General features: G+C 39.9%; 1 protein-coding gene across 2 annotated transcripts in view; it reads left to right on the top strand.

Moving 5' to 3' along the window:
- Positions 1 to 15,589, top strand: part of LOC150077394 (DNA damage-regulated autophagy modulator protein 1-like) — a 455,867-nt gene extending 440,278 nt beyond the window's left edge. Inside the window, exons 7-8 of one of the 2 annotated variants that reach the window (XM_090386032.1) lie at positions 1,489 to 1,565; positions 15,393 to 15,589. In XM_090386032.1, the coding sequence (XP_090242158.1) occupies positions 1,489 to 1,565; positions 15,393 to 15,566 (251 nt within the window). In that variant the 3' untranslated portion in view covers positions 15,567 to 15,589. The remainder of the gene's footprint in view (positions 1 to 1,488; positions 1,566 to 15,392) is intronic. The other variant, XM_090386034.1, reaches the window with a different exon arrangement.
- Positions 15,590 to 20,005: the final 4,416 nt, after the last annotated feature.

Consider the following 20,005-nt stretch of genomic DNA (forward strand, 5'->3'; position numbering starts at 1 on the left):
CTTAGAAAACATTCTCCAACTGTCCATCCAAAAAAGTGTAATATATAGTGACTCACAGAGTTCAATCTTGGCCTTGCAAAATTCCTCCTCAACAACGCATCCCTTAATAAAATCTATAAAATCTCAACTAATGCATATCCATGATCACCAACAAGTTGTCATCTTTTGCTGGATCCCAGGTCACACTGGGATATCAGGGAATGAAAAAGCAGACTATGCAGCCAGACATTCATCCAACATAGCATCGCCAGGTTACTATGTTCCATATATGGACTACAGAGCCCATATAAGAAATACATATAAAGAACAATGGACACTTCTATGGCAATCTGAACTGAATAACAAGCTGCGTGAAATAAAACCTGAACCACAGTTATGGGTTTCCAGTTTTTCTGTAAACAGAAAGGAAGAAGTCATCCTGGCTAGAGCCCGGATCGGGCACAGTCAGCTCACCCATATTTTTCTTCTTACAGGAAATGATCCTCCGCAGTGTATGCACTGCAACTCTGTTCTCACAATAAAGCACATACTCGTTGAATGTACCTTATACACTGATGCCCGAAAAGCTTCATACAGTAATCTTCAACAACCTTTGACACTCCAACAGTTCATAGGTAATAATGCAAATCTCCCGGAATTTTTCCGCTTCTTAAAATGCATAAATCTGTATAATTCTTTCTAACTGTTTTTACAGACACCGTGAAATCCTCATCTCGTTTATAGGCGCAATATGGCCTAAGTAGCCCTTGCGCCAGAAATAACCATACCAATACCAATACCAATGCATAATATCCAGGCTAACATCATAGGAATCTGGTGTGTATGTCTTGCGCTGAGAACCGTGAAAATTTGGAAATGGGAATCTTAGTGTTTGAGGAGCCCAGCTTCAACACCCCACTTTGGCCCCTGCTTCGACAAGACAGGCTCCGAGTTAGGTTAGGTCAGGTCAGGTCAGACCACTTAGGCCTGCAGTGATCTCTGGCATCAGTGATGCCAACGGAGTCTTGGAAGTTGCGGTGAACCAACTCATCCCTGATGTGGTTCGGAGTGAGATTTTTGTCCACCTCGATTAATAGTATAGAGGGTCCTTTCCTCTTGGTAAACTCTGCTGTCAGGAGAGAGGTAACTTGCGGGTTGGACATAATTGATTATTTTCAATTATCATTTTCCAACCCATCTTCTGTGCTTATCCAGATTCTCTTGAAGTAGCACACTCTGATTAGTCATTAACAACTTGCCCGCTTTTGTTCATCAGCAAAAGTAGAGATCAAACTGGAAATATCATTAAGTATGATATCCAACACCAATCGGTGTGAAAATATCATTAAGTATGATATCCAACACCAATCGATATGAAACGACTCATCACATTAGTCCACAAAGAGCAGCGGCCTCTTATAATCACGCTTTTTCTAATACCACATAACAATTCCGTTTTTCACTGTAGTAATGAATTCCATTGTTATTTTCGCTTTATTAACTAATCAGTACTGACTCTTCTATATCCAGTGTCTATCGCCAATTTCAAATATTTCAAGGATTCCGACCCACAGTTACCAACTCAGGCAAGTTTCTTATTTTAAAATTATTTATTATGGTTTTCTCTCGTATGCACCTAATTTTATTAATCTTAACAAAATATATTATTGTTAGTCTCTTAAAATAAATATATAAATATTAATCCATATGTTTGTTGACTTTTGGTGTTAAATTTGTCAGCTATTAAATACAATTTTAACCGTTCTGTTAAAAAAAAAACATTAAAAATTAAATGTTATCATTATCGGAAATTTTAGCGAATAATCAGACTGATAACACTTTAGATTAAAGAAAAATGTGTTATATTAATTATCTTCCATTCTTTTAATTAAAATTCTCATTATTACAATTTACAATGAATTTGAAGTTTTCCAGATCCACTCACTGTTGATTCAACTACTGCTCATCTCGGTTGACCAAATTATTTGCTTATGATTCATTTCGCCTCAAAGGTGGTACTTGTGCATATGTCCGTTCTGATATTCCTTGTCAGAGACTTGGTAATTTGAAATCTCCTCTTTTCGATCTTCTCTGACATAAAATCTCTCTACCTCATTCTGTCAAATTCATCTGCTGTCTCTACCGTTCTCCTAACTCCACTAATAACTTGGAGCTCTTTGACTTCCTCTCTTTGTAACTTGACTTACTCCAGTGAGTCAAGTTACTTTCCTAACAGTGAGATAATTTTCCTTGGTGATTTTAATGTTCACAACTCCAGCTGGCTTCCGTTTTCTAGTCACACTGACCCAACTTGTCGAGATGCTGAGGCTTTTGCAATTACTGTGACCTCCCACAGATTGTTCATTTACCTACCAGAATACCGGACAATTCTAACCATACAGGCAACACACTTGATCTTTTTCTTACAAACAACCCTTCTAAGTACACGGTCGAAGTGAGTGGTCCTTTAGGCACTTCAGATCACAACTTGGTGATTGTCTCTTCTCCAATAGAGCCTTTATCTCACGGTTATTCCCAACCTCGTGTCGTTGGGAATTACAAGAATATAAAATGGGATGATCTGCGAGATTTCTTTTCTTCTTTTCCTTGGTCGGATTACTATTTCAAAACTTGTGATGTCAAAGTTCGCTCAGATCGTGTCAGTGAAATTATTCTTGTAGGAATGGAATCATTTATTCCACACTCCACTTTAAAATCTCGTCCTTTCTCTAAATCTTGGTTTTCCAATAAATGTGCTACGGCTGTTCAAGAGAAGAATGTCACTTATTGTAATTGGCTTGTTTCCAATCCTTCAGTTTCATTTTTTGCCTACACCAAAGCTCGCAACAATTGTAAAGCAGTTATTAATCAGTCCAAACTAGATTTTGAACAGGCAAAGAGTACAAAACTTGCTTCTTGCCCTAATGATAGCCGAGCATTCCGGTCCCTTGCCAAAGCTGTTGGCGGCAACTTTTGCCCAACTCCCACCTCTATCCAAACCAGATGGTTCTGTTATCACTTCAGCGAAGTATAAAGCTGACCTGCTAGCATCCCATTTTTCTTCCAACTCAGGTATTAATGATCTTGGTAAAACACTTCCAACCATTCTCAACACGCTCCATGCAATGCCTCCTGTGTCTTCCGTCAAAAGGATCAGAAGGATTTTGACGAATCTTGATGCTAAGAAAGCTCCAGGTCCTGATGATATTTCTCCACTTGTTCTCAAAACCTGTGTTCCTGAACGTACTCCTGTTCTTTGCCACATTTTTTCACTTTCTTGTTCCAAAGGTGTTTTTCTTTCTGCTTGGAAATTGGTCATATCCAACCAGTTCCAAACAAAGGGTGACAAATCCCTTTCGGACCATTTCAATTACTTCTACTCTTTCTAAAGTAATGGAGAAATCAATTAACCACCAACTCTTAAACTACCTAGAAACCTTCCGTCTGATCAGCGATGGCCAATATGGATTCCGTCAGTGTCGATCCACTGGTGATATTCTGGCTTATGTTACCCATTCGTGAACAAATTCAATGGAAAAATTCAGTGAAACACAAACAGTTGCTCTTGACATCTCAAAGGCTTTCGATCGTGTTTGGCATAAAGTTCTTCTAAACAAGCTTAGAAAACCGTAAACAAGTTTACTTAAACTTGTTTAAGTAAATGGTTTGCTTAAACAAGTTAGAAAACCATCTTATGGTTTGCTAACTGTTTTTTTTTTTTTTAAATTGTTTATCCAGTTTTCTGTCTGATCGCTCACTGAGGGTGACGGCAGATGGCTCTCTATCTTCTAACTTCTCCACTAATGCTGGTGTCCTCCAAGGTTCAGTATTTCCTCCACTCTTTTCCTCTTGTATATTTATGACCTTCTTCCATTGACTGGAAATCCTATTTATACTTTTGCCGATGATAGAATATTGCTTTCCACTTTCCAGTTCGAGAAATCTTGCCCTGCTCAAACAGCTTCAACAGCCCCGGATGCCAAGCGTTTTCCGTGGCCAAGCGATTTTCTGAGCTCTATAAAGCGATTCAAAGCGTTCTCCTTTAAAGGAATCACTCTTCTTTTAAGTTCCCCGTTAGTTTCTCTTAAGTTCTTAAAAAAAGCACTGTAGACTTCATCTTACAAGTTGTAAGTTAAGTCAGGAAAGAAAAGACAACTTTCCTTTTAATTTTATTAGAGTTACTAACCCAACTAACCTAACAACCGCTTGGCCACTTGTGGCATTACTCCTGCCTCCCCGTGGCGGGGCCGGTAACCTGAGTGGGAAAGCCAACCCTCAGGGCCAAAAGGAGTATAAAATGGATAAAGAAACCTTTCCCTCACTTGATCAGTTGAGATCACCTACTGATCAAGACCAACTCGATCATGACACTTATCAAAATAAAAGACAAAAAACAGATCTATGTCAACAAGATCACCCAGCCTTTCTCCTTATTCATTCTGTTTCAGATTCTCCTGTTAGCAAATTATCCCCATTTCTAATCCAGAAATGCTTGGAAAATGCAGCAGGATCGCCGAAGATGGTAAAGCGATTACAGTCTGGAGATCTGCTGGTAGAGACAATGAAGCCAAAACACTCAGAATTATTATTGAAACTGACTACGTTTGGTGGAATTCCCGTGAAAATAACGCCTCATGCCACTCTGAATACATCAAAAGGAGTTATAGCAGAGTGGGATCTGATTAACATCTCAGAGGATGAAATTGTACAAGAATTGACAGATCAAAAAGTAATACATGCAAAAAGAAAATTAATCCGGAAAGATGGAGAATTAAAGCCAACAAGGAACATAATACTGACCTTTAGTACCCCAAACTTACCAACAATGGTTAAAGCAGGGTATCTGAATTGTCGTATACGTCCATATATACCGAATCCCATCAGGTGTTACAAATGCCAGAAATATGGACACTCCCAGGTAGCTTGCCGTGGCACTATGATTTGCCCAAACTGTGGTTCAACAGAACACACTCAAGCTGATTGTACCGTAACCTCCTTCACCTGTCCCAATTGCAAAGGTAACCATCCGGCATATTCAAAAAATTGTGAAATGTGGAAAGTGGGGAAAGAAATACAAAAATACAAAACAGAAAACAAAGTAACATATCAGGAAGCCAAAAAGCACATCATGCAGTTTATGCCAAAACGCACGTATGCACAAGCAACCAAACACAATCATTCTATTGCTACTCAAACTGACATTGCAGTCCCGCCAAACATTTCTTTTGCAGATTGGGCCAGGTCCGTGCTTAATGCTAAGCCACAACCTGCCAAACACAAGCAACTGGAACAAGCAATTAATACACCAATTTCAGTTCCTCCTAACGTGCCTGAAACTACAAAAAAAGCAGAAAAAACAGTACCTGCAGATCATGCTCAGACCAAGAAACAATTCCCTGTACATATGGATGTTGACAACAAAACTGACCGAGAAGAAACTATATTAGAACTTCATGCAGAAGAACACATGGATACAGAGAGACCGGTTTTCCCCAAAAAAGACAGAAATAAATCAGATCGTTATAAACAAACTGCTTCAAAAAAACAGACGGATCAAAACACAACTTCTAAAAGCAAGTAATGCAGCACATACTTCAATGGAATTGCAGAGGCATACGAGCCAATATTGACGATATACATGACCTGATTAATAAGTACAATCCAGTGAGTGTTTGTCTGCAAGAAACAAATTTAACACCTCAGGTAACTCTCTCAATTAGAAACTTCACAATGTACAGAAAAGACAGGAATGCTGCAAAATCCGCACATGGAGGAGTAGCAATACTAGTTAATTCTAAAATCCCAGTTCGACATATCTCTCTGCACACTGACTTAGAAGCTGTTGCTGTGCGTATTGCGCTTGGAATAACACTAACTCTTGTTTCAATATACCTCCCACCAAACAGACTTTTCATGCTTAAAGAACTAGAAGATCTTATAGCACAATTGCCAAAACCTTTCTGCCTTTTTGGAGATTTCAATGGGCATCACCCGTTGTGGGGATCTTCAAGCATGGATAAAAGAGGACATATGATAGAGACATTACTGAATCAACAGCGGTTAACCTTGCTAAATACTGGCCACCACACTTATGTCCATCTACCCACAGGCTCCTCTTCAGCAATTGATCTGTCAATCTGTTCTCCCATACTGTTCCCCAGTATAGATTGGTCAACCTTATATGATCCACACAACAGCGATCATTTTCCAATTATATGTAAAATTCAAACAAAACAATCCCACTCTCCAGATTACAGAGTAAAATGGAAATTCACAAAAGCGAACTGGACAAAATATTCATTCTGTATTAATTTTGATGATCAATTTATTAAAACCCAACCAATAGATAAAGTCACAGAGCACATCACCGCACAAATTTTGGCAGCAGCTTCTGAGGCAATTCCTCAATCCTCTGCAAACCAAAAAAGACATGCAAAACACTGGTGGAATGAGGCCTGTAAGAGTGCAAAACGAGAAAAAAATAAAGCTTGGAACCTATTTCGTAGATTTCCTACAACAGCCAACCTCATTTTATATAAAAAACAAAAGGCAAGGGCACGACAAATCAGGAAACAAGCCAAAAAAGAAGCGTGGATAACATTTGCCAGTACCATCACGAAGGACACCAGCAGTCGGCTAATATGGAAGAAAATCCAGCAATTAAATAATAAGTACATTCCCTTTTCTGCTCCAATCTTGATTAAGAATGGACGAGAACTGTCCTCTCCAAAGGAAATAGGCGATTTCCTTGGAGAGACCTTCAGTCAAATATCATCAGCTTCTGCGTACGACAATCCTTTCCTGAAAATCAAAACCTCTGCAGAAAAATATAAATTAAATTTCAAAACCAACCAATCCCTTCCTTATAATCAACCATTCATCCTAGCTGAACTCCAAGAAGCTCTGAACAGATCAGCAAACAGCTCAGCAGGACCGGACGGAATCTACTATATAATGCTTAAACACCTAAATAATACAGCTTTAAGATTATTACTAGTATTCTACAACCGGGTATTTCTTGAAGGTGTTTATCCTTCCTCATGGCATCATTCTATAATTCTTGCTTTTCCAAAACCAGGAAAGGATCAATCGCTTCCACAAAACTACCGACCAATTTCCCCTAACCAGCAGTTTGAGTAAAACACTAGAAAAAATGATAGATAGAAGATTAAAATGGATACTAGAATGCAAAATGCTACTAAATATCAACCAATATGGTTTCAGACAAAACAGATCCTGTTTGGACCTTATGGTAAGAGCCGAAACTAACATTCGGAATGCATATGTTAAAAATGAACATCTGGTAATGGTGAGTCTAGATATTGAAAAGGCATTCGATACCACATGGAGATATGGCATTCTTCGAGAGCTGTATACCCTAGGGTTGAGAGGACACATACCTCAATTCATCCAGAACTTTCTCAAATGCAGAACCTTTCAAGTTCGTCACCAGAATGTACTTTCACAATATTTTATTCAAGAAGAAGGGGTGCCTCAGGGGTCCATACTTAGTCCTACCCTCTTCGCAATTAGACTAAATACCATGACGCAGAATATCCCCAAAACCGTAGAAATATATATGTATGCCGACGATCTTGCTATATCATGCCATTCACCAACCATTAACAGCATAGAGAGGCAGTTACAACTTACCATAAATAAGTTAGAGACATGGACTGTACAAAATGGTTATCGCCTGTCAAAACAAAAGACAATTGCAGTTCATTTCTGTAAAAAGCGCAGATTACATCCAGAGCCTGAACTTAAAATAAAAAACCAACCAATCCCTCTTGCCAGCAATATCCGTTTTTTAGGTTTAATATTAGATACTAAACTCAATTTTGCCATGCACATAACTTATCTCAGAACTCTCTGCTTGAAAAAACTCAATATACTCAGAGCCATCTCCGCCATGGCATGGGGTGCAGATAGATGCACTCTCCTGCATTTGTATCGTTCGCTCATCAGGTCTCGTCTAGATTACGGTTCAATAGTATACGACTCAGCTAGGAAAACTGTACTTACAAGACTGAATACAATACAGCACAGTGCTCTTCGCACTGCACTTGGAGCTTTTCGAACATCTCCGGTCCAAAGTCTCTATATAGAGGCATACGAACCACCACTCCATCTCAGAAGGAAAATGTTACTCCTCACCTATGCACCCAGGATTAAAAGCCTTTCTCTCTGCCAGGGGCTAAAAGGAGCTGACATGGATCTCAAAGATAGTTATCCATCTGTTGAGCCTCGTGCCTCAACCTGTCCAAGGACAGACCAAACTGATTTTGACACCTCCCATCCTAAGAGACAAAGAACAGAAGTTTCCAAAAAGGAATCACCTCTGTTTCTTATAATACATTCCCAAACAAGTCAACCAATAGGTGCACTTTCTCCATTTCTTATCGAGAAATGTCTCGAGAATGCTGCCGGACCACCTAAAATGGCGAAAAGACTCCGCTCCGGAGATCTACTTATAGAGACCATGAATAGTAGGCACTCTGAAGCCCTACTAAGAATCTCAAAATTTGCGAATATTCCTGTCACAGTAACTCCACATGCCACCCTAAACTCATCCAAAGGAGTGCTGTCTGAGTGGGACTTGTTAAATGTTACTGAAGAGGAGTTAGTCCAAGAGCTACAAGATCAAAAAGTTATACAGGCAAAGCGAATTAAAATCAAAAAAGATGGTGAACTGGTTCCGACCCGTAGTGTTATACTGACCTTTTCAACGCCAATCCTTCCAGCTACAGTTAAGGCTGGATATCTAAACTGTCATATCCGACCTTATATCCCAAATCCGCTCAGGTGCTTCAAGTGCCAAAAATTTGGCCATGCTCAAACAGTGTGTAGAGGGGTTTCAGTGTGCCCCAACTGTGGATCCAAGGAACACACTCAGACAGACTGCCCAGCACAAACACCAGTATGTCCAAACTGTAATGGTAGCCATCCAGCTTACTCAAAAATTTGTGAAACCTGGAAAATTGGAAAGAAGATACAGAAATACAAAATAGAAAACAAAGTGACTTATCAAGAAGCAAGGAAACAAGTTTTGCCCACAGTACCGAAACTCTCATATGCAGCTGCAACACAAAAATACAAATCAGAAGGAACCCAAACTGAAGTGTCCATACCACCAGCTACATCCATTTCCGACTGGGCTCGGGCTGTTCTAGCGAATCCGCAGGAGTTCCCTAAAGAACAAGTAAAAGATCAGGCAAATAATACCCCAGTCACCGTACCACCAACTATTACTCCATCACGTTCAGATAGTGAAAGTCTGAGAAATCTTAAACTGCAAAATACTTTAACCGCAGATATGGAAACTGATAACACCACCAACAATGATGAAACCGTCTTAGAAATACATGCTGAGGAAGACATGGATACTGCACGACCCGTTTTCCCGAAAAAAGATAAAATAAAACTGGATCGCCATAAACAGATTGGCTCTAAAAAACAGTCAGAAATACTTTCTACTTCAAAAGCTAAATAATGGATCAGTTGATTCAATGGAATTGTAGAGGCCTCCGTAGCAACATAGACGATATTCTTGACTTGATAAATCAGCATCATCCAGTAGGCATCTGCCTACAAGAAACAAATCTCTCTCCACAAGTGACACTTTCAGTTAAAAACTATACATTGTTCAGGCAAGACAGGATCTCTGCCCATGGGTCACATGGTGGTGTAGCTATATTGGTTGACAGCAAAATCCCGTCCAGACGTATTCCTGTACAAAGCACTTTAGAAGTAGTTGCAGTACGCCTCGCTCTTGGAAAAACGCTTACTCTTGTATCCATATATATCTCACCAAATCAGAACTGCTCGATAACTGAACTAGATGATCTTATCTTACAACTGCCTTCTCCTTTCTGCATATTGGGTGATTTTAATGCGCATCACCAGTTATGGGGATCTTTACATACAGACAACCGGGGACGCACGATAGAGGCTTTTCTTGTAAAGCAAAACATCACACTGCTGAACACAGGCTCTGACACCTATGTCCATTTTCCAACAGGTTCAACTTCTGCTATAGATCTGTCATTATGCTCACCAATGTTATTTCCAGACTTCGAGTGGAGAGTTTCAGAAAATCCATTAAACAGTGACCACTTTCCTATAATCTGTAAGCTCTGCACAAGAAGAAACTTACCAGCAAGTAGTCGAACCAAGTGGAAATTCTCAAAAGCTGATTGGAATAAATATGCATCAAGCGTTACACTAGATGATGATATTATCCATCATCACTCCATAGATGACGCCGTTAAACACATCACAGAAGAAATGCTGGCGGCAGCTGCTACAGCCATTCCTAAAACTTCAATTAAAGGATTCAAACACAAAAATTACTGGTGGAATTCGGCGTGTAACACTGCTAAGGTGGAAAAGAACAAGGCATGGAATCAGTTCCGAAAAAATCCAACCACTGCCAATCTGATTATCTACAAGAAACTTAAAGCCAAGGCCCGATACATCCGGCGAAAAGCTAAAAAAGAGTCTTGGATTCGTTTTGCCTCATCTGTCACTAAAGACTCAAGTGCAGGACTGATCTGGCGGAAAATTAGATGCCTTACCGGAAAGTCTCCATCAATTCTCTCCTCTATCATCGTCTATAAAGGACAAGAGGTAACTCTTCCCGAGAATATTGCAAACATCCTCGCGGAATCTTTTGACCACCATTCTGCATCAACCTCATATGATCCAACTTTCTTAAAATGCAAATCAGTAGCTGAAAAATATAAAATAAATTTCAGAACGAAGTCAGCCCTCTCTTATAATGAACCACTTACCATATATGAATTAGAAGAATCTCTAAAAAAATCTGTCAATAGTGCACCTGGTCCAGACGGCATATTCTACTTAATGATAAAAAAATCTAAATGAGAAATCTCGTTACTCTCTCCTAAAACTTTTCAACCGGATATTTGTTGCAAATTACTTTCCCCTATCTTGGCGCCATTCTGTAGTTCTACCCATTCCAAAACCAGGAAAAGACCAATCAGACCCACATAATTATAGACCAATCTCACTTACTAGCTGCTTAGGTAAGACTCTGGAAAAAATGGTACATCGTCGCCTCACCTGGTATCTGGAAACTCAAACTACTGTGAACAACGATCAGTTTGGTTTTCGTAAAAACAGATCTGCCTTAGACCTTATGATTAAGGCTGAGGCAAATGTGCGAAATACATTCATAAAAAACGAACATTTGGTTATGGTGAGCTTAGATATAGAGAAAGCCTTTGAAACTACGTGGCGTCATGGCATCCTTTGTGACCTGCATGCCCTAGGATTAAAAGGACATTTACCAGCATTCATTCAGAGCTTTCTCGAATATCGAACTCTACAGGTCTGTTATCGAGGTACACTCTCCAAAATCTACATACAGGAAGAAGGAGTCCCACAAGGGTCAGTCCTTAGTGCCACACTCTTCGCAGTTAGAATACACACTCTAACAACAACCATACCGAATTCAGTAGAAACTTATCTTTATGCCAATGACCTCACTATATCCAGCCACTCACAAAATATGTACTCTGTCGAAAGGAAACTCCAACTATCAATAAATAAAATACAAACGTGGATGCCACAAAATGGTTACAGACTGTCACCAGGGAAAACTGTAGCTATACACTTCTGCAAGAAGCGTAAACTGCACCCTGATACTGAATTGCGCCTGGGAAACCATGCTATTCCAGTTAATGATAATATTAGATTTTTAGGATTAATATTAGATAAAAAATTAAACTTCCTGAAACACATACAGCATGTACGAATTACTTGTTTGAAGAAAATGAATATTCTTAGAGTGCTTTCTGCGATGTCATGGGGAGCTGACCGACTCTCCCTTCTTCACCTGTATAAAACTATAATCCGATCCAGAATAGACTATGGTGCACCCGTATATGACTCAGCTAGAAAATCAGCTTTACAGTCCCTAAATACCATTCAACATAATGCACTTAGAATAGCTCTAGGTGCCTTCCGAACGTCGCCAGTCCAGAGTCTTTATATTGATGCGCATGAACCTCCATTATCGTTTCGGAGACAGATGCTGCTGCTTACGTACGCTGCCAAACTTCGGAGTATGCCCTCACATCCCATCTGGCCTTACATGTTTGCTCCGTCTTTCCAAAATTTATACAGGAATAAACCAAATGAAAATAAACCTGCTGGAATCAGATTGAAAGATGTTGTACAGAATTGGAGTGTCCCACTAGACAATATCCACCCAGACACAGGAGAAATTGAGCCTCCATGGTCCAATTTTACACCTTTAATCGATGAATACTTTCAAAAGTGGGGAAAACAGGCGTTGGACAATCAAAATATACAGCAGCTACATTCAACTCATGCATCAGCAAACACTCACTGTCTTCAAATTTATACTGATGGATCAAAATCTGATACAGATGTAGGTGCTGCAGTAATTCTTCCAACTTGTGCAATCTCCGAAAAACTTTTCCCAAGTTGTAGTATTTACACCGCTGAACTCCATGCAATACAAATGGCTATCAAACACGTCAACAACAGGTCTAATGAAGAAATTATAATTTATACGGATTCCTTGAGTGCAGTAACGTCTTTACAACACAAATGTCCGAAATCTCATCCTATTCTGAAAGAAATCAGAGCTCAGCTAATTAATCTCGCAAAACATAACACGGAGGTATGGTTCTGCTGGATTCCTGGGCATGCTGGAATCCAGGGAAATGAGAAAGCAGATCAAGCAGCAAAAAATCCAGTCAACCCCGTATCTTCACTTGCGTCGATTCCTTATATGGACTGTAAACCTATCATAAAGCAGTTATGTATTGACCAATGGACATCAGTATGGCAGCAACAGACCCACAATAAACTTTTCCAAATCAAGAAAAAGCCACAATACTGGAAATCTAGTTCACGACTAAACAGAAGAGAAGAGGTTGTCCTTGCAAGGACACGCATTGGGCATACCTACCTCACCCACCTCCATTTGTTGACAGGGGATGAACCTCCTCACTGTCGTCATTGTTCCGCCCTACTTACAGTGAAACACATTCTCCTCGAGTGTCCTTACAATCATGCTGCCCGATTAACAAATTTTAAATCGGTTTTAACCCAAAACAATTCATTAGAGATGAACCATATTCTCAGTGATGACGCAAATCTATCCGATTTATTTAGTTTTTTAAAACAAATTCATTTGAACTTGTGTGACATATGACAGAAAAAAAAAAAAAAATCATTTGCACAATTACTGTGACAGGCGCAATTTGGCCTTAGTTGCCCTTGTGCCAATAAACGTCCATTTAAACCAACCAACCAACCTTAAAAGCCTTCCAGATCATCCGAATCAACCGCTGCTTTTCAATCCTGAAAGGGTAACTTTCTATAACAATAAACCTACTGAAAATAGACCAACTGGTATTAGACTACAAGATTTGATGCATTGCTGGAATGTTCATTTTGAAAACACGCTCAAAGAAACCAAAATATCTGATCCGTCTTGGTGCTCAAACCCACCTTACTGTGATACCTATTTCGAACAATGGGGAAAAAAGTCCATGGAAAGCTGTTATATCAAGCAATTGCACGAAGCACATGCCGCTAGCAATGCGCAGAGTTGCTTAATATATACTGATGGCTCAAAATCAGATGATGCCGTAGGTGCTGCAGCAGTCTTTCCCACATTTACAGTATCTGTATCTCTCCCAACTGAATGTAGCAGTTATACTGCAGAACTTTATGCAATCCACCTAGCTATATACAATATCAATATTTGTCTCAACACTAATAGTTTAATTTATACAGACTCCATGAGTGCGCTTTCTGCAATAAGTAACAATTTCTCAACCCCACATCCCATAATAAAAGAAATCCGGTCTCGTCTAAATCATTTGAGGAATCTGAATCATACCGTAAGTTTCTGTTGGATTCCAGGGCATGCTGGAATCACAGGTAATGAAACAGCAGACCAGGCAGCTAAGCACCCAAAGAGCAACGCACCTCCATCTTACCAAGTACCCTATATAGATTTATTAAAACATATCCGAAGTATCTGTAGGGAACAATGGTTAAACATTTGGAAAACACAGACAAACAATAAATTATTTGAAATTAAACAAGAACCACAAATATGGAGCTCGAGCTTGAGGAAAAACAGGCATGAAGAAGTAATACTGGCAAGATTGCGCATAGGACACACACACCTGACCCACTTGTTCCTGCTCACGGGCGATGACCCTCCTGTATGCATGCATTGTTCATCACAACTTACAGTTCGACATATTCTGTTAGATTGTTCGTATTATTCCCATATCAGAAATACTACCTTCCTTTCTCTGACACAAATGCAAGAACCTTTATCACTAACCCACCTATTGGGAAACAATGCCAATCTCGATGAGCTTTTCGCTTATCTCAAACAAACTAGACTTTATGAATGTATCTAATAACAAGTAAGGCAAACTCCGGTACCATTTCAAATATTTGAATAGGCACATTTTGGCCACAGTTGCCCTTGTGCCGAAATACCTCTACACCAACAACAACAGCTTCAACTTCTCGAATATCTGCTAACAATTCCTTAAATGCCGATCTCCAGGTAATTCTCCAGTGGGGAAAAGACAACTTAGTTGATTTGAATCCTACGAAAACTCAGTCTTGTCTTATATCTCGCAAAAGGATTCTTCTGCTCCTATGCTCATCTTTGGTGACACTCCGATTTCTAGGCGGCAAGATGATATATCTCTTTTGGGGATTACCCTGACTTCTAATCTCTCTTGGCACAAGCACATTACAAATATTGCTTCCTCAACATCTAAAAAACTTGGTTTTCTCTTTCGCTCTCGGTGTTACTTTTCTTCCAAACCGCTGCTCACTCCGAACAAATCTCAAATCCGCCCTACTTCCATGGGCGCTGTTCTTCTGAATTGGCTTCTATAATTCTTCCTCTCTCTTTCAAAACAGTCCGAACACGTACCGTCTCCTGCCAACATCCATTTACTCTCCAACTTCAAACTCACAGAACTAACTTTTCATCTTCCTCGTTTATTCATTCAACTGCCGTTTTCTGGAACAACCTTCCTTCATACGTATTTCCTGAAAATTACAGTCTATAGAAGTTCAAGTCTTATGTCAACAAATATCTTCTTTCATCTTCTCAAACTCCAACCCAAGCATGGTACTAAGTACTATAGGTTCTAGTACCTCTCGTGTTAAGGATTCTCATAAAAAAAAAAAAAAACTCAAACCATTATCCATCAATGTAAAATGGAGTTTCAACTACTAGCTCCATTTTACTTTGATGGCCAAATAGAGCGAGTGGTGATTTGGAACAAATTCACAGTCATTGCAATTTTTGTTATGATATATTTTTCTGGGTATAACATGGTTTAATTAACTCAGCTGCGTTTTTTTTTCTTTAGTTTGATACGATGTATCTCGTATCATCTTTCTGCGAGTGGATGCTCCTCATTTCTTTCGCCGTCTTCGTTCTAACGTACATTAAAGAATGCCGAGAATATACAATACATATATCTATTAGCAGAAAAGAATCTCATTCAGGCGATGTACCATCAATTCACCTTCAGGATTACTAAATAAATAACATTCATTTGTTTTAGTATTCATAGTGTGGCAGTGACAATTCACGCCTTTTGTTTTTCCAAATCCACAATTCCAAACAGCTAGAAAGTTTTCAAAATACAGGAATGATATTAATACTCAACACATTCCAGGGATTTAAAAGAAATTAGATTATATAGTAACTGCTAACATTGCAATTTTGATGAAAAAATACTAAAATAATTAATATTCACCTAAGAGAAATCCAATAATAGCACTAAAATTTGAAAGCCCCGTGTGGTAGTGGTCCATCGCTAAATATTTGTACCATTAAATCTGAAAAAATTAAGTACTGATATAGTTAAACAAATATTTAGAGATATAAAGGAATATTACGAAACATGTAAGTGGTCTGTCTTCGATACACGATACCCACTAACAAGCATTAGTCCAGAATAACAATGCTGGACCCAAACTCATCCATTAAGAAATGATCAAACACATGTCAACTAAATCCATGGACCATTTGCTCTTTCTATACAATAGGGTCTCTTAGAAGAGCAATTTCCGGATTCTTGGCATAAGGCAATCGTGCTTGCCTTTCCTAAGCCAGGAAAAGATCCAAAAATTTCAATAAACTATAGTCCGATGCTCTGACTGGCTGTCTGTGCAAAATCCTGGAGAAAATGGTAAACGCCCGCCTTATATGGTATTTTGAAGTAAATGGGCACCTCTCCAGAATATAGTGTGGTTTTCGAAAGAATAGGTCCACTTTGGACCTTTTAATCAGGCTCGAAACTTCTATTCGAGATGCCTTTTTAAAACGAGAACACTTGGTGTCCGTGTTCTTCGATATGAAAAAAGCGTATGACACAACTTGGAAATTTGGAATTTTAAAAGACCTCTATAGCATCGGCCTTAGAGGTCATCTCCCTGTTTTTATTAAAAACTTTTTAACCGACCGTTCCTTCCAAGTTCGTGTAGGATCCACCCTATCTCGGCCTTTCAGCCAAGACATATACATTTCTGATAAAAAAAACTGCTCAATTTTCACAGCAGTCCTCATGATTATTCCAGATTTGATCTATAATTTGGGGTTCTGTATGTTTTATTGACTTCAAACTTGACTGGATCAACGGAGAAGGTGTTGATGTGTTCAATGGTGTTACACGGGAACATTTCTTTTAGGGAGTCCAAGTTAGATAGCTTCATTCTAAGTGGGAGATGGCTTTTATTTCTTGCTCTTGTTAGTGCGATGATATCTTCTATTGATGGGGAATCAAACTGGCGAGTTAGCAACTTGGTAAGTGTTGACAGATACGGAGCTCAGTATCAGGTGTTTTTTATACCGTATCCCGACCGGCGCACGCGCCGTAGTTCAGCTGCAGTTACTTCGATTTGCATAACGACTCCCTGGTCATAATGTTTTGGTGTATATTTTAATTGTCTCTCTATACAATAAAAAACTTTTCCTCCTAGTGATATGTATTCGAATGGGAGAAGAGAGCGAGGCAATTACGTTACTACAAATGCAATTATTGTCATCTTCCTCCATAACCTTCACCAACCTTGTGGACGTGATTCACTGTCAAGCTTATAATAACCGTCATCCCAATACTGGTTGGAAAAGGCATGGGTTCGAATCCCGTGAATGATGCAAGGAACAGTTACGGATTTTTTTTTTAGCTCCGTGGCTCAGTTAGTCGGTCTCAGTCGTAGATAGCAATGTTTTCAGTCGAGCAAAACAGGCAAATCCATCAGAAAATACACACAATTTTGAATGTATACTATAATAATTAATAAACACCAGCCAAGAAATTAAACTGAAAATTTACTATACAATGAAATAATATACAATGATGCAAATAAAAATAAAACACTGATTAAATTATAGTTAAAATATAATTTAAAATATAGTTAAAAGCAATAAAATTAATTAAAATAAACTAGGTTAAAAGCGATAAAACAATGAAACCTGGAGCTTTCGGAGAACTGCCGTCTCCTTCTTCAACAGCATACTACTAGTGCTAAGATACATCCTTAAGTAGCCGGTCCATGGCACTCATGCACGTGTTCATCAGACACATGGTCTACATTCTCCATGCGCGTATCGGAAATGGAAGTGGCTCGGGAGCGTGTCAAACAGAAACGGTCATCCCTTCTGAGGACAACTGCCTCAAACAGGGGGTGTAAACGGATCCCCCTGTCCCTATTAATAGTATTGTGACTGGATGAACCGATTCGCAAGCTCTCGAGCCACTTGCGTTCCCAAAATCTATAGGCGCGGTCACTAATGACCGCGTCTTCAGGGGAGATCCGATGCTGCTTTTCCAGAAATGCTCTGCCACAGCAGACCTCGCATAGTTAGCAGTCTTGATAGCGGTCGTGTGTTCCCCCAGACGGTCCTTTAAACGTCGCCCCGTTTCCCCCACATAACACTCCTCACAATCCGGGCACTTAATCTCGTAGACCACATTACTAGTATGGTCCTGGGCTACGGGATCTTTAACTTGGGATATCACTGTGTGCAACCTCCGACCCGGAAGTTGCACACAGCGAGTCTGGCACTCCCGCAATGCCCGTACAATACGTTCTGAAAGGCCCGGATAGTAAGGAATGTATGCAGTAGCCACAGGGGCAGGCGACTCCCTACGATTGGACTCAACCCTATGAATATATTTGTCCAAGACCCTCTGGGGGTATCCACATTTTCTGAGGAATGCCGTGACTTTGCAAATTTCTATTTCCTTTTCTTCAGGGGTACTACAGTGGGTCCCCACCCTATTCAACAATGCCCTGGCTACACTGTTCTTAGGCCCCGAGTGCCAAGCGATAGTTCCCAAGCGATCTTTCTAGTGCGATTTTCTAGCGATTTTCCTAGGGCGAGTACTAGTGCTTGAATAATCCCTCCACCGCTCGCATCGTTACTGCTGACCGCTCGCAACGTCACTGCTTCCCTCGCTGAGCAACGACACTGCTTCACCGCTAGCAACGTTACTGCTAACCCCGCTTGCAACGTCACTGCTATCGCTAGCAACGTACTGCTCTCTTCTTCTGCTGATCGCTTGGTCACTGGTTGGCACCGCTCCTGCCTCCACGTGGCGGGGTCGGTAACCTGGGAGAAGGAATTCCCTCTTCCAGGGCTGAAAGGAGCAACAATGGATTGTGATGCATATCCACCGCTAGAGCCTACGGGCTCCAGACCTGTCAATTCTGATTCAGAGCATGACTTGAATCGTCCGAAGAGACAGCGGACTGAAAAACGGAGTGCAGATATGCCAGCATTTCTAATAATGCACTCATTATCCACACAACCTGTAGGCAAGTTATCGCCATTTCTAATACAGAAATGTTTAGAATCGGTTGTTGGATCTCCTAAAATGGTGAAGCGTCTTCAATCTGGAGACCTTCTAATTGAAGCTTCCAAGCCAAGCCATTCAGAAAAATTGTTAAAATTGACAACTTTTAACAACATTCCAGTGTCAGTTACGCCACATAACACCCTGAACACCTCTAAAGGCGTCATCAGCGAATGGGACTTACTAAATGTCTCTGAACAAGAAATAATACAAGAGCTTAGTGATCAAAAAGTGACTCATGCACGGAGAATCATGACTAAAAAAGATGGCAACCTACTACCAACCAGGTCCATCATTTTAACTTTCAGTACTCCGACTCTTCCATCTTCTGTTAAAGCTGGTTACCTAAATTGTAAGATTCGTCCTTACATCCCAAACCCCATTCGCTGCTTTAAATGTCAGAAGTACGGTCATTCTCAAACAGCATGCCGAGGCGATGCTGTGTGTCCTCTTTGTGGTTCCAAGGAGCATTCTCAAGAAGACTGTACAGCTTCCACTCCTATCTGTTCAAACTGTAAGGAAAACCACCCTGCATTTTCTAAAGCATGTGACCTATGGAAAACAGGAAAAAAAATCCAGAAATATAAAGTTGAACATAAAGTCACTTACCCTGAAGCAAGAAAGCAAGTGCTACTAACCATTCCTAGCCGATCATACGCATCTGTTACTAGAACCAGCCGCTCAGCTGCAACTCAAACAGATGTGTCCCATAGAACCGAAAATTTCCTTTGCCACCTGGGCCAAAACTATTTTATCATGCAATAAGAAACCTACAGTCAACGAAACCAGCAATACGCCGATCAGCATCCCAACTGATGCTATCTCAACTTTTCCCGAAACAACAAAATCAACTACCGTTGAAAATCAGAAAAAGGTGAAGCCACGAAATATCAACATGGAAACTGATGTTCAATCGGAGGATGACGACACAGTACTAGAGTTACATCCTAGTGATATCATGGATACAGGACGCCCAATCTTTCCCAGAAATGAGAAACCAAAACCAAGCAGACAGAAACCTTCTCAGAAAAAACAGTCCGATCCATCGTCCTCAAACAAATCCAATCAATGAATAAATTCCTACAATGGAACTGTCGAGGATTACGCAGTAATAT

This window comes from Mastigoproctus giganteus, chromosome 12 (genome assembly GCF_048544385.1).
Source record: "Mastigoproctus giganteus isolate SK-2022 chromosome 12, ASM4854438v1, whole genome shotgun sequence".
Lineage (NCBI taxonomy): Eukaryota > Metazoa > Arthropoda > Arachnida > Uropygi > Thelyphonidae > Mastigoproctus > Mastigoproctus giganteus.